The sequence below is a fragment of the Bufo gargarizans genome, chromosome 4, assembly GCF_014858855.1.
Source record: "Bufo gargarizans isolate SCDJY-AF-19 chromosome 4, ASM1485885v1, whole genome shotgun sequence".
Classification (NCBI taxonomy): Eukaryota; Metazoa; Chordata; class Amphibia; order Anura; family Bufonidae; genus Bufo; species Bufo gargarizans.
Window position 1 is genome coordinate 265989611 of NC_058083.1, and position 23815 is coordinate 266013425.

A 23815-nucleotide genomic window follows, 5' to 3' on the forward strand; every position below is an offset into this window, starting at 1 on the left:
ATTAAAACTTAATTTTTCTCAGCAGTGCGGGCACATAAGAACATAGGACCAACACAGATGCCTGCAGCTGCCAAGTGCACATGCAACAGGTCAGTCCGCTTCATAGGTACAAATCTGCTGACAGATCTCCTTTAAGTGTCTCTATAAAGGAAAAGCATTACAGGAATTAAGTTGTGCTAGTACATGAGAGCTAGTGAAGGCATCAGCATCCTGGACACACAGATCTCATATACAGCATGTATTACTTTGAGACAAGTAATCACACGGGAAACGTCTAAAACTAGGAGAAGGCTGTAAACTACATAATCAGTGGGTCTAGAAAAGAATTGATGGAGATTGCAGTCTCAAACTTATTAAATATGCAAAAAAAAAAAAAAAAAAAACATACTTTTCCACATTAATACCCTTTAAAAGGAACCTGTCACCAGGGTTTTGTGTAAAGAGCTGAGGACATGGGTTGCTAGATGGCTGCTAGCACATCCGCAATACCCAGTCCCCATAGCTCTGGGTGCTTTTATTGTGTAAAAAAAAAAAAAAAAAAAAAAAAAAAAAAAAAAAAAAAGATTTGATACATATGCAAATTAAACTGAGATGAGTCCTGTCCCTGAGATTAGTCAGGGACAGGACTCATCTCAGGTTAATTTGCATATGTCTAAAATAAAAGCACACAGAGCTATGGGGACTGGATGTTGCGGATGTGCTAGCAGCCATCTAACAACCGATGTCCTCAGCTTTATGCACAAAATCCCGGTGACAGGTTCCCTTTAAGGGATAACCAGAAATACGGAGTTCTTGCAATCATACACTGTAAACTGGAAAAAAAATCAAATAAAATCTGAAAGCCATAATTGCACACTTTTATTTGCAACAGAAACTCATTACACTGTAAACAGAATACACAACTACCATATTAAATATTCTATATTAGACAATAATTATTAAATTTGTCAAAACTGAGAACATGAAAAGTCCATAAGCAATGTGTATATGGCATATAAGTTGAAATTAGTCCATTCAACCCTGATTAGCAAATCCAGACCAAAATCTACAAGACATGCGTGGGCCTTTATTAACTGCAAACACACTGCCCAAACATTACATCAATGTGTGCACGTTTATATGATTCAGAAAATAACCATGTCATAGTCAATGCTTGTTCCACATTGGTGTTGCCATGGGCTCTTGTGCTGATCTCTCAACTGTTATATATTCTTCTGGGTTGTCTATTGCTTGGTAATGTACCAGCAGATCCTGAATCGCACGTTCTTCAATCTAAGAAACATAGAATTCTCAAAAAGGGTTGTCTCACTTAAGCAAATTGCATTTATCATGTAGACAAAGATAATACAAGGCACTTACTAATGCCATGTGATTGTCCATATTGCCTCCTTTGCTGTCTGGATTCATTTTTCCATTGCATTATACATGGCTTGTTTCCAGGGGTTACAACCACCCAGCAATCCAGCAGCGGTGGTCGTGCTTGCACAACAGCCTATGTGCCCTCCCGTGGTTCCGGCCACTGAAGAGATCAGCACCTTTTCCTATAGTGTGCAACGATGGCCACTGCTGCTGGATTGCAGGGTGGTCCTAACCCCTAGATACGACCAGCATATAATGTGATGGAAAAATTACGGGGAGGGAGGGGGAGACAGTGCGCACTCCGGTGTGCACACAGGAGGAGTTATAAAATTTCCCCAAATAAAAATAAAAGAACAAAAAAAATAATATATAAAATACACATCATGGGTGTCGCGATGTGCGAAAACACCTATAGTATAAAAATATATTCCCCATACGGCAAAAGCAAAACGAAAAAAAAAAAAAAAAGCATCCAAATGTCCGATTTGCTGTTTTTGGTTGCTTCATTTTCTACAAAAAAAATTAGATAAAAAGTGATCAAAAAGTCATACACACCCCAGAATGGTATCAATCAGTTCAGATCGCCCCGCAAAAAATGAGCGCCCTTACAGCTCCATACACATAATTACCAAAAAGTTATAGGGATCAAAATATGGCGACAAAAAAATAACAGATTTTTTTACCACTTTTAAAAAAGGAGATTTTTGTATAACTTACCAGTTAAATCTCTTTCTCGCTCTTCCTTGGGGGACACAGACCTTGGGTATAGCTCAGCTCCCTAGGAGGCGTGACACTAAGTAAAACTGTTAAGCCCCTCCTCCATCAGCTATACCCTCAGCCTGGAGATAGAGGCTACCAGTTGCGTGTCCAAGTAGTGAAAGGATAACAACCAATAACGGAAACAACCAGCCAGCAACCCAACGGGGCGCCAGACCATAACCCTGTAACCAAACACAGAAGGGTGGGTGCTGTGTCCCCCAAGGAAGAGCGAGAAAGAGATTTAACTGGTAAGTTATACAAAAATCTCCTTTTCTCGCCCATTTTCCTTGGGGGACACAGACCTTGGGACGTTCAAGAGCAGTCCAAGAAGGGAGGGACCACAAACCCAAGGCGGAACACCACCAGAGCATCAGGAAACCGCTGCCTGCAAAACCAGGCGGCCCAACGCAGTATCCGCTGATGCATGCGTATGCACCCTATAGAACTTTGTGAAAGTGTGCAGAGAGGACCAAGTGGCTGCTTTGCACAACTGTTCAGCCGAGGCCCGATGCCTCTGCGCCCAGGAAGCTCCGACTGCTCTGGTGGAATGAGCAGTGACGCCAAAAGGCGGAGGTCTGCCCTTGGCTCGATAAGCCTCAGACACCGCCAGTTTAATGAAACGGGCAATAGCCACCTTGGAGACCGCCAACCCTTTGCGCGAACCCTCCGGAACCACAAACAGGGAGTCCGTGCGCCGAAAGGACCCGGTGACCTCCAAGTAAATCCTCAACGCCCTGACCACATCCAGACGGTGCAGTTCCCGTTCTCTGGGGTGGGAAGGAGAGGGACAGAGCGACGGAAGGACGATGTCCTCATTGATGTGAAAGGCGGAGACCACCTTTGGCAGGAAAGTCGGGACAGGCCGAAGCACAACCTTATCCTGGTGGAAGATCAGGAAAGGTTCGGAGCAAGAAAGAGCCGCTAACTCCGACACCCGTCGGAGAGACGTGACGGCCACAAGAAAGATGACCTTGCAGGACAGAAGGCGAAGGGAGACCTCCCGTAAAGGCTCGAAGGGGGCTGATTGGAGCGCCGAGAGCACCACATTCAGGTCCCAGGAAGGAACTGGAGGGCGGTACGGCGGAACAGAGTGAGCCACCCCTTGTAAAAAGGTCTTAATTGGCCCTAGAGGGGCCAGGGGACGCTGGAGAAGAATAGACAGCGCCGAAATCTGACCCTTCAGAGAACTGAGGCACAGCCCCAGGTCCAGACCCGACTGGAGGAAGGACAGGATTGTGGGAAGAGAAAACCGGAGAGGTGGGATGCTCCGGGACTCACAGAACCCCAGATAGGACCTCCAAACCCGATAGTAGATCCTAGAGGATACGGGCTTACGAGCCCGGATCATGGTGCGGACTACGTCCGCGGAGAAACCCCGTCGCGTTAAGACGGCGGTCTCAATAGCCACGCCGTCAAACGTAGCGAGCCTAAATGCTCGTGGAAGATCGGTCCCTGAGAGAGAAGGTCTTCCCTGGAGGGCAGTGGCCACGGTGCGTCTGCCAACAGCAACATTAGGTCGGCGTACCAAGACCGGCGGGGCCAATCCGGGGCGATTAGAATCGCGGGGACGCCCTCTGCCGCGATCCTCCGAAGAACCCGTGGCAGGAGGGGAAAAGGAGGAAAGACGTACAGAAGGGAGAATTCGCGCCACGGAAGGACGAGCGCGTCGGCGCCGTATGCCTTCGGGTCCCGTGCCCTGGCCAGGTATAGGGGGACCTTGTGGTTGAATTTGGAGGCCATGAGGTCCACGTCGGGGCGACCCCAGCGAAGACAAAGGGCTTCGAACACCTCTGGGTGCAGGGACCATTCTCCCGGGTCGATGGTGGACCGGCTGAGGAAATCCGCCGCCCAGTTGTCCACCCCCGGGATGTAAATCGCAGATAAGGCCGGCACGTGCGTCTCCGCCCAGAGGAGAATGAGGGTCACCTCTTGCATCGCTGCAGCGCTGCGAGTGCCTCCCTGATGGTTTATGTATGCCACAGCCGTGGCATTGTCCGATTGGATCCGAACAGGGTGGCCCCTCAGCAGATGGGTCCAGTGTCTGAGGGACAGAAGAATCGCCCTCAGTTCCAGAATATTGATTGGAAGTCTGGACTCCGATAGAGACCAAACGCCCTGGACGGACCGGGGAGGGAAAACCCCCCCCCCACCCCCGTAAGCTGGCATCTGTGGTAATCACCAGCCAGTTCAGTGGAAGGAAGGACTTCCCCCTTAGAGGGATATGCAACCACCAGCCGAGGGAAGCTCGAGCCAGGGGAGGCAGAAGAAAGGTCCTGTCCAGACTCCTCAGTGATTTGTCCCAGGCCGACAGAATTGCCCTCTGAAAGGTGCGGGATCGGAATTGTGCGAACGGCACCGCTTCGAAACAGGCAACCATCTTTCCCAACAACCGCATGCTGGATCTGAGGGAAGGGCGGTGATGACGGAGGAGACTGCGAACCGACCCGCGAAGGGCCAGACGCTTGTCCGACGGAAGGCGGACCTCCGCCAACTCTGTATCCAGGAGCATCCCCAGGAAGATCAGCCGTCTGGAGGGGGTAAGGGAAGATTTGGGGTGGTTGATAATCCAACCGAACCGCGTCAGGGTCTCCAGAGTGAGTTCCACACTGCGGGATGTCTGAGAGAAGGAGGGTGCCTTGACCAGGATGTCGTCCAAGTATGGGAGAAGAAAAACACTTCTTGAACGTAGAAGGGCCAAGACAGGGGCCAGGACCTTGGTGAACACTCGAGGAGCAGTCGCCAGACCAAAGGGAAGGGCGACGAATTGGAAGTGATCGTCCCCCACCGCAAAGCGCAGGAAGCGGTGATGACATGGAGCAACCGGAACGTGGAGGTATGCATCCTGAATGTCGATTGAGGCCATGAAATCCCCTCTTTCCAGGGAGGCCACTGCGGACCTGAGAGACTCCATCCGGAATCTCTGCAGTCGGAGAAAACGGTTCAGGCGTTTTAGGTCCAAGATCGGACGCACTGAGCCTTCCTTCTTGGGAACCACAAAGAGGTTCGAGTAGAACCCCCTGAACCTTTCCGTCGGAGGCACGGGGGCGACGACACCCTTGTCCATTAGAGAGTGAATGGCCGCGAAGAAGGCGGCCACTCGTACGGGATCTCGCGGAGGACGGGATCGGAAGAAACGGTCTGGCGGAATGGACGCAAATTCGATTTTGTATCCGCAAGATACAATCTCGAGCGCCCATGCGTCTGAGATGTGGCCCGCCATACGTTCCTGAATAGGAGAAGGCGGCCCCCCACCCGGGTGGGTGGGGGCGCACCTTCAGGCAGAGGGCTGCTGGCCTGTGGGAGCCCGTGCAGGCTGGGACTTGCGCCAGGTAGGTTGCGTCCGAAAAAACGCCTTCTTGCGTCTATCCTGGGCTGGGCCAGAGGAAGAAGAACTGGCCGCGGGTCTAGACCCGGTGGGCTTGCGAAAGGACCGAAAACGGGACGAACCAGCGCGACCACGGGGGGCGCCCATTGGCCTGGACTGGGGGAGGTGAGTACTCTTCCCACCCGTGGCCTCTGATATAAGTTCGTCCAGACGGGTTCCGAACAGGCGGGAACCCGTGAATGGTAGGCCGGCCAAAGAGCGTTTGGAAGCGGCGTCCGCCGCCCAAACCTTCAGCCAGAGTTCCCTCCTGACAGAAACTGCCAGGGCAGAGGAACGGGCAATGAGGGCACCGGCATCAAGGGAGGCCTCACAGACGAATTTTCCGGCCTGAACAATTAGTTGGGCTAAGGAACGGAGGTCCTGAACAGGGACGTCCGACCCTAACTCCCGTTCCAGTTGCAAACCCCATTCAGAGACCGCTTTGCCAACCCAGGCGGAGGCAAAGACCGGTCTAAGGGCCGAACCAGAGGCAGTAAATATGGCCTTGGAGAGGGATTCCGTACGACGGTCCTCAACAGACTGGAGGGAAGATCCGTCCTGTACAGGAATAGTAGTGCTTTTGGACAGGCGAGCCACGGGAGGATCAACCTTAGGCGGGGATGTCCACGTGGTCACAGAATCCGCTGGAAAGGGATAACAAATGTCCAGCTTTTTGGGTGTAATAAAGCGGACGTTAGGCCGAGTCCAAGCCTTGGATACCACAGAAGAAAAATCAGCGTGTATGGGAAAAACCTTGGAGGCCTGTTTGGGGCGGAGAAAGGACACGCCGGCCTGTTCAGAGCTGGGGGGGTCATCGTGTAGCTGAAAGGTATCACGGATGCTAGTGACAAGATGCCCCACCGCGGACGCCAATTTGGACGGAAGCTCTGAGTCCATGTCCACGTCCGAATCCGCCAGTTCTCCCTCAGAAAGCGTATCCCTTTGAGAGGATAGACTTGACTGAGCTCGCACGCATGGCGGAGAGAGCGAAGCATCTGGAGAAGATGTGCGCTCAACCCTTGAACGTTTCTGAGTATGCCGGGCCCTGGAAGATTCGCTGGGAGGCAGGGAACCAGTGGGGGCGGCAGAAACGGTAGTCCCAGCGGGTGCGACAGGGATTGTGGCAGCCTGCGGGAGAGGCGGTCTATCCACGAGACGGCCCACTACGTGTGTAAGGCTTTCCACCGCCTGAGACAGAGACCTAGCCCAGTCAGGGGGTTCAGAGGCACCGGGGGGCGCAGCGGGAAGCGGGCCCTGCACCGGGGCCCGACATGCAAGGCAATGCGGCTCAGATTGCCCACGCGGAAAAAGTTCCTTACAGGCGGTACAGGCATGGTACCAGGGTTTGGGGGCACCTGTGGGATCTGACATGCTGAAGTGTGGTTGTACTCTAATATAGAGACCACAAAGGGTTATAGCAGCTATGACCAGGAGGGTTAGGAGAGGGTTAACTGTCCTACCAGTGCCTCAGAAGAACGTCAGGAGATGGCCCAGATCAGCAGCAGCAGAGAAGCAGTGAACAGCAGTGAGCAGCAGAGAGCGCCCACAGAAGCCGAGCGATGTACACAGGAGGTTAGAGTCCCCCACCGTGTCCCAGCTTCCTGTCAGGAGTGAGGAAGCGCGGGAAACCTCAGCAGAAAGCGCGGGGAACAAGCTCCGCCCCCTCCAGCGCTTGAAATGTCTCCTGTGAAGGAGAACGTAGCTCCGCCCCCAAAATGACGCGCGGAAGCCCCGCCCCCTGCCGGGACCGCTAAGCCCCGCCCCCCGTTCTCGGCGGGAAGGGGGAGAGAGAGAAGAGAAAAATGGAGTCAGCCCCGAATGAGGGGGAGGGGGGGGGGGGGGGGGGGGGGGAGAAAGATAGCAGCGTGGGGGGGAAAAGCGTGGGGGTGCTGAGGATGCTGCTGTGCTGCATTGTCCTGCAGATGAGCGCTCAGAATGAGCGACCACGGGTGCCCCCCTTACCCAGAGGGGTAGATGCTGCAGATAGGGACGGGGTATGGGCTGGAATAGCCATCTCACCGTGCGACGTCTTCACCCTCAGTCCTTTCCAGCAGGGTCGCCCCTTCAGCCACTGGCACCGCAGTGGCAGGAAGCTGGAAGAGGGGCTTGGCGTGCGGGCGACCCCCTAGCTGGCGGGATGTAGGGGAGCCATTGCTGCCCAGATCCTCCTATTGCTTCTGTGGGGGAGGCAGCAGTGCAGATAAGTTGGCACTGGCGCAGCTCAACCCCGGGAGAGCAGAGAGGTCCATGCGTCTCTGGTATCCCTAGGAAAAAATAAAATAACAAAATTAGAAGAAAAAGTAAAAATAACAAGGAGAAAACAGCCCTGCAGTAGCAGGGAGTGTCTTGCCTCCTTGGACACTAAGCTAAAACTGGTAGCCTCTATCTCCAGGCTGAGGGTATAGCTGATGGAGGAGGGGCTTAACAGTTTTACTTAGTGTCACGCCTCCTAGGGAGCTGAGCTATACCCAAGGTCTGTGTCCCCCAAGGAAAATGGGCGAGAAAACAATTTATCACTATTAAAACGCTAGAAAAACTATACATATAAGGTATTGCTGGATTAGTACTGACATGTAGAATAAAAGTAACCGATAAGTTTTATCATACATCGAACGTTGTAAATAAAAAAAAAAACATAAAACTGTGGTGGAACCGCTTTTTTTTTTTTGCTATTTCACTCCATTTGGAATTTCTTTCCCGCTTCCCACTACATCATATGCAATATTAAATGGTGGCATTGAAAAATACAACTTGTCCGGAAAAAACAAGCCCTCATATGGCTATGTGAACAGACAAAAAATGTAAGGCTCTGGGAAGGCAGGGAGCGCAAACCGAAAACGCTAAAAAAACAAAACAAAAAAAAAAAAAAAAACAACCTCCGGGCCTAAAAGGGTTAAACATGCAATAGCCTCAGCTTCATGGAGAAAATATCTCTCTTACCTGGATGAGAGCCAGTGGTTTCTCCCGGCTCCTAATGAGGGCAGCCTCCTGCTTCTTCTCTTCTTCAACGATCTTAGTAAAAGTTACTGGCACCACTGAAGGCTTGTTTTTATTTAAGGGTAAAAGCCAGGGGCTGCAGAGGGATATAACAATATAATACAAATGTTTAAAGGCAGACAGCAAAAGCAAAATCAATGCTGCAGTGTAAAGAATGTTAGAAGTTAAAATGATTTGGTGCATATTTAGACACTTCTAACTTTGCGCCACAATTTACGGTGCATGTTTGTGTATATTAGGCTGGGTTCACAACACGTTTTTGTCATATGTTTAACATACGCAAAAACGTATATAAGGCTACTTTCACACTAGCGGCAGGTTGGATCCGACAGGCTGTTCCTTCCCGACTCCAATCAGGTAATCGGACTAACTCCCTGGATCAACGATCCCTCTCTAGTAGCTATAGCCTGTAATATTATCACACTCCAGAAATACATCCAGGCCCCTCTCTAGTAGCTATAGCCTGTAATATTATCACACTCCAGAAATACATCCAGGCCCCTCTCTAGTAGCTATAGCCTGTAATGTTATCACACTCCAGAAAATACATCTAGGTCCCTCTCTAGTAGCTATAGTCTGTAAGTTCTGCAGATTTCTGCTGTGGAATGCCGCCAGATATGCTTTGGCTGTACCGTAAGAGCGGTGCTACACGGCAGCGTTGGTCATTGTAACTGTATTCTCAGAATGGATTATTTTTTGTTGGTCATAGAAGTGCAGGTAACTAACAACGGGGTTATGTTAACTTAGCCCTCTTTCACACTTGCGTTGTCCGGATCCGGCGTGTACTCCACTTGCCGGAATTACACGCCGGATCCGGAAAAACGCAAGTGTACTAAAAAGCATTTGAAGACGGATCCGTCTTCAAAATGCGTTCAGTGTTACTATGGCAGCCAGGACGCTATTAAAGTCCTGGTTGCCATAGTAGGAGCGGGGAGCGGGGGAGCAGCATACTTACCATCCGTGCGGCTCCCGGGGCGCTCCAGAATGACGTCAGGGCGCCCCAGGCGCATGGATGATGTGCCATGCGATCACGTCATCCATGCGCTTGGGGCGCCCTGACGTCACTCTGGAGCGCCCCGGGAGCCGCACGGATGGTAAGTATGCTGCTCCCCCACTCCCCGCTACACTTTACCATGGCTGCCAGGACTTTAGCGTCCCGGCAGCCATGGTAACCACTGTAAAAAAAGCTAAACGTCGTATCCGGCAATGCGCCGAAACAACGTTTAGCTTAAGGGATCCGGATCAATGCCTTTCAATGGGCATTGATTCCGGATCCGGCCTTGCGGCAAGTCTTCAGTTTTTTTGGCCGGAGCAAAAAGCGCAGCATGCTGCGCTATTTGCTGCGGCCAAAAAACATTCCGGTCGGGAACTGAAGACATCCTGATGCATCCTGAACGGATTTCACTCCATTCAGAATGCATTAGGACAAAAAACTGATCAGGATTCTTCCGGCATAGAGCCCCGACGACGGAACTCTATGCCGGAAGAAAAGAACGCAGGTGTGAAAGAGCCCTTAGCGAGTCACAATGGTACACACAAGAAGCAGTTCAATAATTTAACTCTGCTACATTTCTATACATCTATTACATGTAGCATAATAAATACATTACTTGGAAGACTCTGGCACATTACTTTTCCACTTGGATTCATGAGATGTAGTTTCAGATGGTTTTCTGAGGAGACAAAAAAGTTACATCAAATTAACAGTGGAAAGTCCGGCTACTTTCACATCTGCATTTTCAATTCCGCTATCGAGATCCATCATAGGATCTCAATAGCGGAAGGAAACACTTCAGTTTTGTCCCCATTCATTGTCAATGAGGACAAAACTGAACTGAGGGAAACGCAATGCTCAAAAAGGCACCATTCCGTTCTGTTCCATTGTGTCTGCCTTGCGGACAGAAAAACGCTGCAAGCAGTTACAGGGGTGATACAGCCCCCGGAGAGGCCGTACAGTACTATACAGCGCAGTAAAGCCATATTGCAGAGCTGATTGAGGTCTAGGAAGACCAGGCAACCACATCACGGGGCCGGAACAGATTGTTCAGCGCTGTGTATACAGCGATATAGAAGGAAGGAATACTGAGGAACCAGCCCTGCCTTCTCTATGGGGTGCCCTGATGTCACTGACAGAAGCTGCAATCTCTGAACGATTGGACGTTTGCAGTAAATGGGCGGTCAGGAACTGGCTAATGGGGTTTTCTGGGACTGTAAAATATTCATGGCTTTTCAATAGGATAGGCCATCAAGACCTGACTGGTGGCAGTCCAACTCCTTGTCACCCCTGATAGGTCAGCACAGCACAATACATCTTGTTGTGGGGGTGTCTGGTACTGCACTTAGGGTTAAACTGTTGTGAGCTGCAGTACCAGGCATAGCCACAACCAGATGTATGTCGCTGTGCTCCCAGAAACGCTGTCAATTAGCTGCAGGAAGGGGCTGTGTGGCAGAGAAAGCTGATCACTGGGCACAAATCAAATATTAAAGGGAACCATGAAAATACAGTACAATCAGCCTGTTATAGAGCTGATCAGATTGATTTATAGTTTTAGTAAAACTTGTATTTCATTCATTTATTTTACTGCTCATTTAGGGCTTTGAAGTCAAAGAGTCAATCTGCTCAGCTCCTCCTGCTCTATAACATGTAGCCTGCAGATTGCAGTGCATTTTCATAATGATAGGTTCCCTTTAATAGCATAATTAAAAACAGGTCTCTTTCACACAAACGTATTGGTTCCGTGTGATCCAGACACATTCAACTTGAATGGGTCCGTGATCTGTCCATTCTCCAAAAAGATAGAAAAAGATATTATATACACTCTGTAGTGCTTCCATTCTGCACCACATCTCCGGACCCATTCAAATCAATGGGTCTGCATCCGTGATGTGGAATGCACACGGCCGGTGCCCCGTGTATTGCGGAACCGCCGAATGCGGCCTGACATACGGCCACGGGAGCACTACGGCCGTGTGAAAGAGGCCTTCCAGTTCTAGAAATCCCTATAGCTAGCTGCGGTTCCACGGTCTGCTGTGGATTCAGCTTTTGATCACAGGTTAAAGAGGACCTTTCACTCGTATACAAACTAAAAACTAACTATACCTGTGGGCAGAGCGGCGCCCAGGGGTCCCCCTGCACTTACTAGTATGCCTGGGCGCCGCTCCGTTCGCCCGGTATAGGCTCCGGTGTCTCAGCTCCGTCTGTTGTATTGGACTGATTTTTTTGTAGGAGGCGTGTCCCTTGCTGCAGCACTGGCCTAATCGCAGCGCACAGCTCATAGCCAGTCTATGAGCTGTGTGCTGCGATTGGCCAGCACTGCAGCAAGTGACACGCCTCCTACAAAAAAATCAGTCCAATACAACAGACGGAGCTGAGACACCGGAGCCTATACCGGGCGAACGGAGCGGCGCCCAGGCATACTAGTAAGTGCAGGGGCACCCCTGGGCGCCGCTCTGCCCACAGGTATAGTTAGTTTTTAGTTTGTATACGAGTGAAAGGTCCTCTTTAAGCACCCTTACATAGTGTAAGCAGTATACTATAGTCTTATGAGAACACTACAAATCCCTTCACTGTCAACCATTAACCCATTGCTGAAAACAAAGAAACCCCCCCCCCCCCATTTTTATAAGAACTTTCATATAGTATGTCACAAAGTTTCATTTTTGCTCCAATTTGTGTGTAATTTCCTTTTAACTGCTCAGACACACACTTTCCTCCTCTATGCGGAAAAGGTTATATGATGAGGTCAGGCTGACTGTGGTTTGGAAAGATTACACTTAAGATAATTTTAACAAAAATGTAAATTTCTTCCTAAATCAACCATTAAAAACCCAGTCATTTCCAACAAAAGGATTTTTGAAGTGAGAGCAGCCTGTGTGTAATGACAGGTCAGGGCAGACATACTGACACACATTGATATATCCAACACCACCAATAGAAGATATGGAAAGAAATCAGGTTTGGCCAAGAGGGGCAAATACTTTTCCTTATAAGGATGCAAATGTAGAATATTACTGCAGATATCCAAATATATCCAACATAGGGAATGAATGTGTATAGATGTTCTTTTAGTCCACCAATATATTCATTGTTAGGGCCCATAACTGCCACACGTAAAGGTGCCGGAGACCAACCAGCAAACAAGTAAAACGCTTGTTTTTCTCGTGATCAATCATTTATGCAAAGCTTAAAATCCTTGTTTGTTGCTAGCACCTCACTATGTAAAAAGGGATGTGCTAGAGACAAACCGTGAAATTCTTTGGGGATGAATGATCACAGTAGCCCTTGTCCAACTCTATACAAAGCGGATGATTGCTGCATGTAAAGGCAGATTTAACAAGCGGGCAAGGATCAGGAACGAACAGTTCGCTCCTGATTACTGCCTTGTGTATCAGCCCATGTAAATGGGGCCTTACTCCCATTACCACATATTAGAGAGGAGCGAATCAATTAGTACAAATCGATTCCTTCATCTGAATGAATTTACACTTGTGAGGAGCATGCAGAAATGATAAGCTACCAATCTGCATCAACAAATTAGCATGAGCCGCTAAACGAATTTTAGCAACATGTGCATAATCACCGATTTGCTTTTGTAAGCATATCATCTGTGCGTGCACCAATACTGCGCATGTGCATGAATATCAAGGCAGTGTCAGATGTGCGGCCATATTAATCTGCCAGCACAGTGGGGAATCGTCTGTAGAGCGACAGTCCCAAATGGTTGGAGAGTTAGTTCAGATGAACGATTCAATCCACACTATATACCATATTTTTTACTCCGCAAGACACACGTATTCCTCCAAAAGTGGGAGGAAAATGGCATCTTATGAAGTGAATAGTAATGAGTGCTTCCATTACTACAATAGGAGCGGTGAATACTGTCACCCAAGTGTTGGCTGTATTCACTACTCCCTGGTCTTCTGCCGGGTGCCCGCTGTGCTGTGTCCTGACTGCGTACAACATCAGGATGCAGTGCACTATTACCTCATGCTGTGGAATGTCAGGTCACGGTGCAGCGCAGCTCCAGAAGAAGACCAGGGAGCAGTGAGTGCTGGATACCATGAGCAGTGGCGTCATCCTCATTAATTCGTTTTATGTCTGATCTGAGGACTGATAAAGACTGGGGATCTGATCCAGATTGGAGGTGCGATATGAAGTCTGATAAGGATTGGGGCTCTGAGGAAGCCCGTCAGTGTGATCTGATGTGGAATGGGGGTCTGATTTGGGGGCCTGATCTGAGGTCTGATGATGAGTATTAGGGGTCTGATCTGAAATCTAATGATTAAGGGATCTGATAAAGTTTTTCATTTTTTATTTTTTTCTCCTCTAAATGCATCTTATGGTCTGGAGTGAAACATAAGGCATCATTCCATGACACTTGTAAAGTTGATATATTTCCAGTGAAAATAATGGCATCCCAAGTGAACAGCAACCATAATGCTGGTGCCTCTTATAAGGTTCTGAATAACATGCAGAAAGAGCCTTCCAAATCAGCCATTTTTCCATGTGTTGGGCCTGGACCAGAACCTGATTAATAGTAAAATTATAGTACCTTCCCCTCAGGTGTAATGTAATATTATATATATATATATATATATATATATATATATATATATATATATATATATATATTTTTTTTTTATGATATATTTTATAATATATATCTTAAATAATAATAATATAAATACACCATTATTGTAATTTAATATATTATATACATACACCAAGCTCTCGCGCGCCCCCCCTTCACAGGACCAGAAGTGTTAGCAGTGTATTTTTATAATAACCATCAGCACTTGCTGTCAATTTGGGCGACATCAAAAATTTCGACAGAAGGCTATATACATTTACCTTTTAATATCTAAATAAGGCAGGACGCATAGATATTATCTATGAGCACGTCTCCATGCCCTGCAAGAAGACAACATGGTGAAACCCAGGGTCAGGCGATTGGCTGCCTTGTTAAATGTGAAGCGCTTGATTTTGAAGTTGATGTTTGGGAGTATGGGAGAAAAGAAAACCTGCACTGGTTACTAAAATAGCCAGCAGTAATATTTAGCATTCCTGACAATTCTCGTTTTCTTTAGTACAAATACCTATTCCGTTCGCAAAGTTTATGATCAGAGAAGCTGCATGAGCAGTTGTTTTCGCATGCGTGGTTTGAGACCGGAACTAGCTGGTGATGACATGTTTGATGACTACAGGACATTGATGCAGTAAACTGCATTTAGGCTAAATGCAGACGATCAGGATTGCGTGCGGAAAATCAGTACCGTAGGTAATGCACATTGTATTCTATTAGAATTTTAAATGGTCATGTACACGATGCAGATTTTTTTCAGTGCGGATTTTAAAATCCATAGCACGGAAATGTATTTTATATTTTACTGACCGGATTTTCTCCATAGATTTTAATGGGGAGAGTCAAATCCGGATCCGAAAAACCAGCAGCAAATCTGCACCAATTGATGCGGATTGTCCACACAGGTGCGAACACCTGCAGATTTCAGTGCGGATCCTGCACGTGTGCATTTAACCTTATGCTTGAGAGGAGTCCCCATCCATATCTGTGTATGGACGTTTGAGTTTGGAGACTGATTTATACAGCGTTGATGCGGTGTACTGGTTTAGAATCCAATTGTCAAATGTGGTAGTAGGAAATTCTAAGAGATTTTATGAGTGTCAACTGTTCAGGGATGGAGAGAGGCCTGAAAGAATGCCCCTTGCCCTGGAAGGCTTGGCATGTCCATGCATTACAGAGACAGTCCATTGATGTTAATATGAACTGTGTAATGTGACACTTGCCGTAGGGCTGTCTCAGGAGATTGCAGCTGATTGCTGAGAGACTCAGCTTCTACGGACCCTGTGTTCAGCTTATCAGGAAAGGATTTTAACAAAACGGCATTGTCCAAAGAGTCTTAGTATTTACTGTTAATCATCCTAATTTCTACAACTCCTATTATCGTCGTCATCCCTCTTTGTATTCACTGAATACCGTCAGAACAACACTGATAGCAGATACACAGAAGCTGAGGCAGTGACGAATGGAAAAATTACAATGCTACTGCAGGATGAAGGCACAATCTGGTACATCAGTGCACCCTGGTGGTCGCATAAATTACTACCATAAACTAATAAAGCCGTTGGTTATCATCGATAGGAAACTAATAAGCTGCTTCAGTTGAAACTCAGCAACGTTATTTGCTACCAAACCTAAATTTACACCACTTTCACTAGGGCTTTCTAACTTTGTACACTATCAGGCAAGGTGTACTGTCCTCAGCTTACTCAGTTCAGTGTGCTTGTGCGACGCACAAGAGTCCCGGTAAGAGCTGGTTTTTCATGGATCTGTTCGGTTTTTTGTTTCCATTTTTTTTGTGTGGAACCATTGAAATGAATGGTACCGTATACGGAAAGCAAAAAACGTCCCGTATACGGAACACAAAAAAACGTTTGTGTGAACAAGCCCCAAGTCTGATTTTCATTTAGTAGTCTATGCTTAGAAAAAGGGATTTGCCATGGACAGGGTTGGGAGTTGGGACCCTAAACCCCAACTGCATAACAAGATTCTGGTGGCTTAGTAGCCCCACACAAGGTGACAGGTTGTCTATAAAGGAGTCGGGTTCCTGGAAGACAAGGAACCTGGTGCAGGGTCTATAAAAACTAGGGATAGGTTAAAGCACCTTAAGTCAGCATTATGTCTAAGGCTATGGATAAAACTCATTGGTTGGTATGGGCAAGACTTTTTTTTCTAGACGGTTTCCTAAATACGCCACACTTTTATTGATGAGTTATTTAGGCTTCTAATATTGGAGATTATTTGAAACAGTTGAGAGTCTGACCCCTACCAAATTAGTAAAGGGTAAAGTAGAAGAGGGTAGACCATCAATTTTAAAAGCCTGAACAAAACCTGTACCAACAACAAAATGGATACCATAGATTTGCACTCTGGCAGATGTACAAATTACAGAGTGGCATTCACCCATATGTCCCGCACGCTCACCTTGCAGACTTTTGAGGACCCACTTCTGTTACATGGGTGAATTTTTTTCCAGTATCTAGTGTATTTAAAACAATAGTTTTTTGCTCTTCACGAATGAGGTCACGAAATGACTTTGGTTCTCCATCATAATGTAAAGAGGTTGTCCTGCAGAAGAAGAGCATATAACACAAATTACAGTCACGGACAATGACTAAATGTCCTACACTCCTGGGTTATTTAGTTACTTAGTCTGAAGAACCAACCTCTTTCTAGCCAGGGCTTTAGACCTTGGCCAACTTCTCCCAAATTGATTTTACAGTTGGCCGATTGCCATAGATCAATTTTTGAATCATTTGTTACTGAAGTAAATATATCCCTCACAGACATATGCAAGCTAAGCACCGAGCATCTGCCATTACTACCTCTTGTAAGGCTTTCCTCAACTTCATTGCTCCAGCTGTAAAGAACCCTCCCCACGTATGAATTACCTTTCTTCAGTTCTTCCAATACAATGCAAGGTGCATCATGCATGTTCCTCTTTTTTCACCACTGAATATGGCTGTGACCATGTATAACAGAAATCAGTGGTTTTAACATTTTGTTGCAACAAATGTATCACTGTAATTGGTTAGATGTCTCCAAATCTGTTTCTACCTGTACATGTCTTTAGCGAGGTTTCCATTTAGCTGAGCTAAATCAGGTTCACCATACAAAAACACCAGTTTAGCTCCAGCAGGTAAATGGAGACTGCATAGTCGGACATAAACATGGACTCTAGTACTGTCTGACAAAAAGCAACCAAACTGATCTTGTTGCCCGCAGTAACCAATGATGCAATGCAGCATTCAAGTTTTCACCAGCAATTCAGAAATGAAGGCTTTTTCTGTTTTCTTACACTGCATACCGCCGTATGAATAACATTATACTTATATAGTGAGATCTGTAAAGAAGGACCATTATATTGTACCAGATACTCTGGGGGTCATTTACTAAATGATAAATTCCAGTTTTCTGACCTAACCTTTTCGGTGCACCGAAATCTGTCACATTTCCCCAATCAAGCAAGGTCTAAATAAAATAGGGACATGGCATGGGCACAGAAGGGGAGTATTTTCCACGCATGCTTTAGGCGTAGAAAACAAGATTTTTGTACTTACCGTAAAATCTGCTTCTCTTCTGCCCTTAATACGGCGGCTTCAACAGCCACGTCGTTAAATGTAGTAACCCTAAATTCGGGTGGAATATCAGTCCCTGTGACAAGAGGTCCTCCCGAAGAGGAAGACGCCAGGGTTCTTCAGCGAGGAGGGTGACTAGAGATGCGTGCCACACTCGGCGTGGCCAATCGGGGGCAACAAGAATGACGGGAAGACCTTTGGACCTGATCTTCCGGAGGAGACGCGGAATGAGAGGAAGAGGCGGGAACACGTAAAGAAACGTGAACTGACTCCACGGAATCACTAGAGCATTGCACGTCAGAGCCATGGGATCCCTGGACCACGCAACAAAGTTCTCGATCTAGTGTCCTACAGACACTAAGCTAAAACTGATAAGCTTGGTCCCTGTAGGAAGGGTATAGCTGAAGGGAGGAGCTCACACATTTGTGCTTAGTGTCCGCCTCCTAGGGGCAACAGCTATACCCTTGGTCAAGCCTGTGTCCCCCAATGATACAGATGAGAAAATGGTCTAAATTTAGGCACGCAAGGATGCTGGTTTCCATTTGGACCTATGTTGGTTGCCCTGAAGTTATGTAGAGTCCGGCGCCTCTTCATAACATCAGCAGATTGACCACCAGTGCAGGGGTTATTAAGACCGGCGTCTAAAACGCCAGTCTTAGTAAATGACCCCATCTGTGTCCAGACCTTTAAAGAGCACATGTCTGTACAATCACTGCTTGGTAGGGTTCATCCCACTAATTAAAATGATACCCTGGTGTGTGTGTGTGTGTGTGTGTGTGTGGTGGCGCTTTAATTCTATACTTGGGTTTCGGGCCGAGGTGCAGAGAGGTACTAGGTCACACCCCTCAGTGTACTGTCCTCTGCAAGAATAAAAATCTTTTTGTCTCATGTATGTCACAGCATAGGCAGTATGCATAGTTTAATCGGGTTGATCCTGGTGACAGGTGCTCTTAAGTAGCATACATATTTTTTCACTGGATCACAGTGACTAGAGCAAGACTTTAAGCCCTATAAATACATTTCAGTCTTCTGAGTTATATTCTGCAGCCCTCTCGGAAACAGAAATTTGATTCACCTACTAGCTTCACAAGAATTTATTACATAGCTTAAAAGATGGAAGAAAAACTGAGGTTTCTGCTGGAATGGGAAGTCTGAGGTATTCTTAGTCCGTTCTCATTTGAAGTAAGGGGCCAGAAAAGTTCCCACCCTTCTGGCAGACAACAGAGCCAGAAATACTGCTGGATTTCCATACCAAGTATTTCATTGCAATGGATTTCACAAGTTGCAGACCACTTAAGTTATGAATGGAAACCAAACGCCCTGGCCAAAATCACCCATTGATTGTTAATGCACATACAAACTCAAGCAAAAAAACAGGATGGATGTCACTATAAAATATAGTCGGGGTAATCGGTATGAAAAGCACAAGGCCAATGTTATTTATAAAGAATGTCAGCCGACACAATAGTACATTCTACTGCTCTTTATAGCGGACTGCACGGCTAATTCTGGAGAGTGGTTCCTGACTGGGGCCAAGATTTTATCTGAAACAGGTGGAAATTACCATTTCACTGAAAAGCATTAAATGGTCTTATTCCCCATTTGATTTTCAAATTGTTGCTAAGTTTCTGTCAATGTCCATTCATTATACAAAGGAGAAGACCGGCACTCGCTGAAATAGATGTAATGCTGGTTTCTTTTTTATTGCCACATGGAGGAACCAAGTGACGCATTTCGACTGTGTAGTCGAGTCTTTGTCAAACAAATAGGTTTACAACAAACAGGATTTGAATAGCTCTCCGGATCTGGCGTCATAGAATATGACTTCAGATAAATCTTTGTCGCACTCTGTGAGAAGCTGTAAGTAGGGTTCCAACCCAGTTTCCAATGAAGTATACAACTACAACTTATTTGGTTTGCAGTTATGTTAATTCAGGTTTTTATTTGACTTGCGGCAATATTCATATCGTATAACGTTTCGGCACGCAGGCCTTCAGATACTATGCTGCAGGATTGGAAGAGGGAGAATTGTTAGCAGGAAGGCAGACAGTGTGTGTAAACCAGGTGAGGCGTCTCTAACACTGCATTTTATGGCGATATAAATCCATATAGGGGTTCATGAAATGTTCATTAAGTAAGGGGAAACTACCTCACAAAAAGCAATTGAGCTCATACAGTTGCAAGAAAAAGTATGTGAACCCTTTGGAATGATATGGATTTCTGCACAAATTGGTCATAAAATGTGATCTGATCTTCATCTAAGTCACAACAATAGACAATCACAGTCTGCTTAAACTAATAAAACACAAATAATTAAATGTTACCATGTTTTTATTGAACACACCATGTAAACATTCACAGTGACGGTGGAGAAAGTATGTGAACCCCTAGACTAATGACATCTCCAACTGGAGTCCAATCAATGAGATGAGATTGGAGGTGTTGGTTACAGCTGCCCTGCCCTATAAAAAACACACACCAGCTCTGGGTTTGCTTTCCACAAGAAGCATTGCCTGATGTGAATGATGCCTCGCACAAAAGAGCTCTCAGAAGACCTACGATTAAGAATTGTTGACTTGCATAAAGCTGGAAAGGGTTATAAAAGTATCTCCAAAAGCCTTGCTGTTTATCAGTCCACGATAAAGACAAATTGTCTATAAATGGAGAAGGTTCAGCACTGCTGCTACTCTCCCCAGGAGTGGCCGTCCTGTAAAGATGACTGCAAGAGCTCAGCGCAGACTGCTCAATGAGGTGAAGAAGAATCCTAGAGTGTCAGCTAAAGACTTACAAAAGTCTCTGGCATATGCCAACATCCTTGTTAGTGAATCTGCGATACGTAAAACACTAAACAAGAATAGATTTCATGGGAGGATACCACAGAGGAAGCCACTGCTGTCCAAAAAAACATTGCTGCATGTTTACAGCTTGCACAAGAGCACCTGGATGTTCCACAGCAGTACTGGCAACATATTCTGTGGACAGATGAAACCAAAGTTGAGTTGTTTGGAAGAGACACATAACACTATGGGCCAGATTTATCATTAGCTCAGATCAGAATAACGGAGTGAAAAAGTCCCCAAAAAATCCCCCCAAAAAGTCCCAAATGCTAAAACTGCACACAAATTTGCGACTTTTTTCTGCTCTGCACTATGCTCGCCAGTTTTATGAAAGTGGGCGTGTTTTCTTATGTAACCTCTAGACAGATTTACTATTGGGACTATTTAAAAAGTCGCAATTTCACTCCAGTGAGGACCATGCTTATCTTATGAGACTTTTTATTGAACATGCGACTTTTTCATAAAAACGTGCGACTTTTTCGTAAAGATGTGAGACTTTTGTAAAGCTGCTTACTGAGGGATAAACTGCTACCGTCAAACCACATTTATTACAGTCTTAAAGGGCCGATCATAAATCTGACTTGGCTAAAACTGACTTTAGCTATATGTGAAAGTGGAGTGAGCTGTCAGAGTCATGATAAATCTGGCCCTATGTGTGGAGAAAAAGAGGCACAGCACACAAACATCAAAACCTCATCCCAACTGTGAACTATGGTGGTGGGGGCAACATGGTTTGGGGCTGCTTTGAGGCGTCAGGGCCTGGACAGATTGCTATCACTGAAGGAAAAATAAATTCCCAAGTTTATCAAGACCTTTTACAGGAGAACTTAAGGCCATCTGTAGCTCAATAGAAGATGGGTGTTGCAACAGGACAACGACCCAAAGTATAGAAGTAAATCAACAACAGAATGGCTTAAACAGAAGAGAATACGCCTTCTGGAGTGGCCCAGTCAGAGTCCTTACCTCAACCCGATTGAGATGCTGTGGCATGACCTCAAGAAAGCGATTCACACCAAACATCCCAAGAATATTGCTGAACTGACACAGTTCTGTAAAGAGTAATGGTCAAGAATTACTCCTGACCGGTGTGCACGTCTGATCTGCAACTACAGGAAATGTTTGGTTTAAGTTATTGCTGCCAAAGGAGGTTCAACTAGTTATTAAATCCAAGGGTTCACATACTTTTTCCACAGTACCATTTAATTATTTGTGTGGTATTAGTTTAAGCAGACTGTGATTGTCTATTGTTGTGACTTGAAGATCAGATCACATTTTATGACCAATTTGTGCAGAAATCCATATCATTCCAAAGAGTTCACATACTTTTTCTTGCAACTGTATTCAGGATCCAAGGTCTGCAACCTATGGATCCAGAAGGCCTCAAGGTTTTTTTTAACATATGGATGCTATCGCCACCCCTCCGTGGTGGCAATACTTGTTATAATTTGAAAACATAGTTAGGAAACATTATGTCGACATTGCTCAAAATGAAAAGGAATTGGTAATAGGTTATTTTTCCGTATAGTTGACTTGTGTTTACAGACCCTGTCTTTCATGCGAGTTGATGTTTCACCAACATATACCAGCCCACACAGGCATTTCAGTATGCATATGACAAAATTGCTGTTAAACATATAAAAACCTTTGATGGGACATTTTTCCTCTGTATGTGGATGAGTGAGGTATTCTCCCTTGATGACACTGGAACAGTGAAAGCATTGCAGACAAGGAAATGTGCCCTTCCTAGGTGTGGATATTGTAATTTGTCGTGATAAGCTTTTATAACTCCCTATATCAGCTCTAATTATGGTGTCTCTAATATATTTGGGCCTTCTATAACATACAATAGGTAGATTCTGAAATCCCCGTTTTGTTGGCTATGCCTTCCTCATTATATCCCAATGCTTATTAATAATACTCCTAAATTTGTTAATCCAGGGGTGGTACTTCACTATAAAAGGTATACGTGTGTTGTTTGTTTGATTTGTACTAATCCAGACACTATTGGTCAATTTGTCACGTTCATGTTTTAGCAGGGATTCTGGGTATCCCCTTGCTAGGAATATTTTTTTTGTCAAGTCCTCAAGTCTGCTCTCCTTACAGTGGTTCAACCCGACATACCTATAGTTTCACCCAGGCAGCCCACCTGAGGCTAGCATCGGAGCATCTCATCGCAGGGCAAGGGCTCTTGTTTATCCTAACACACTACCGGGAGGAAACTTCCGCCCAGCAGTGGGTTCGGTGACGTCACCGGCTCTGATGGACGGGCTTTAACACTTCCCTAGCCGTTTTACTGGCTAGGGCAGCGCTAAATCTCGCCCATCAGTGCCGGTGAAGTCACCGGGATTCCTGGCAGCCCCATGGAGAGCGCCGGTACGTCACAAGATGGCTTTGCCCTGCCCGCCGGTGATCAGAAATACACAGGACGTACCGGTACGCCCTGTGTCCTAAACAGGTTAAGATATGGTCTAGCAAAGATCCTAGATCCCTGTTATTTGTCTTAATGGTCTTACCAAAGTTATTTGTGTGAAAATAGTGCAGGATGGGGCGAAAGGATACAGTTATCTCTTCTAAGTTATATCCTTGACTTCCAGAAGGGGCAAATCGATCCATGTGATGTGTAGTTGGTTAGAAGGGGGCGGAATGTATTTAGCATTCCATACTGATGTCTAGGATTAGACAGAAGTGATAACTTATGTTCCTATTTTTATATCCTAACCTAATAATAGCTTTGTTATAATGTGACAAGTTATTTCTACTTGCATGTATTAAGCGTGTAATGCTTTATATCAACGCTGAATATATTCATTTGCATGTATCATTGTGTTTACTTATTTATGTTTATAACCTTGTAACCAATAAATCTGCATATTTTTATAATACCTTTGTATTATTGTATAATGCAGAACTACATGTTATATCATTAACGTCATCTCACGTCAAAAGAACTTATCTGAGGACAAAGTCAGACTCAGATGTGAATTGTATTGATTAAGTTGTCTACAATTCACCAGGTCATGATTTCAAGAATGTATGACAAATTTTATACATTTTATTTTTATGACCATAATTAATAATTCTTAATTAAATTATTACCACCCGATATTCTATGACACCAGATCCGGCAGGCTATTTAAATCCTGTTTGTTGTACACCTATTTGTTTGACAAAGACTCGACTACAGAGTTGAAACGCATCACTTACTTGGTTGCTCCATGTGGCAATAAAAAAAGAAAGAAGCATTGCATCTATTTCAGCGAGCGCCGGTCTCTCTCTTTGTGTATTTGCGGGACGCCGACTTTGACAAGTGCACCGCGCACGAATAGTGGAGGGCCGGCTGTT

At 45.9% G+C, this 23815-nt stretch overlaps 1 protein-coding gene across 1 annotated transcript in view; it reads right to left on the bottom strand.

Annotated features, from left to right (window-relative positions):
- Positions 1-836: 836 nt before the first annotated feature.
- IBTK (inhibitor of Bruton tyrosine kinase) overlaps positions 837-23815 on the bottom strand; it is a 118224-nt gene continuing 95245 nt past the window's right edge. Inside the window, exons 26-29 of the mRNA XM_044289176.1 lie at positions 16483-16626; positions 10090-10152; positions 8423-8555; positions 837-1272 (exon numbers count right to left, since the gene is read on the bottom strand). Coding sequence (XP_044145111.1) covers positions 1147-1272; positions 8423-8555; positions 10090-10152; positions 16483-16626 — 466 coding nt within the window. The 3' untranslated portion in view covers positions 837-1146. The remainder of the gene's footprint in view (positions 1273-8422; positions 8556-10089; positions 10153-16482; positions 16627-23815) is intronic.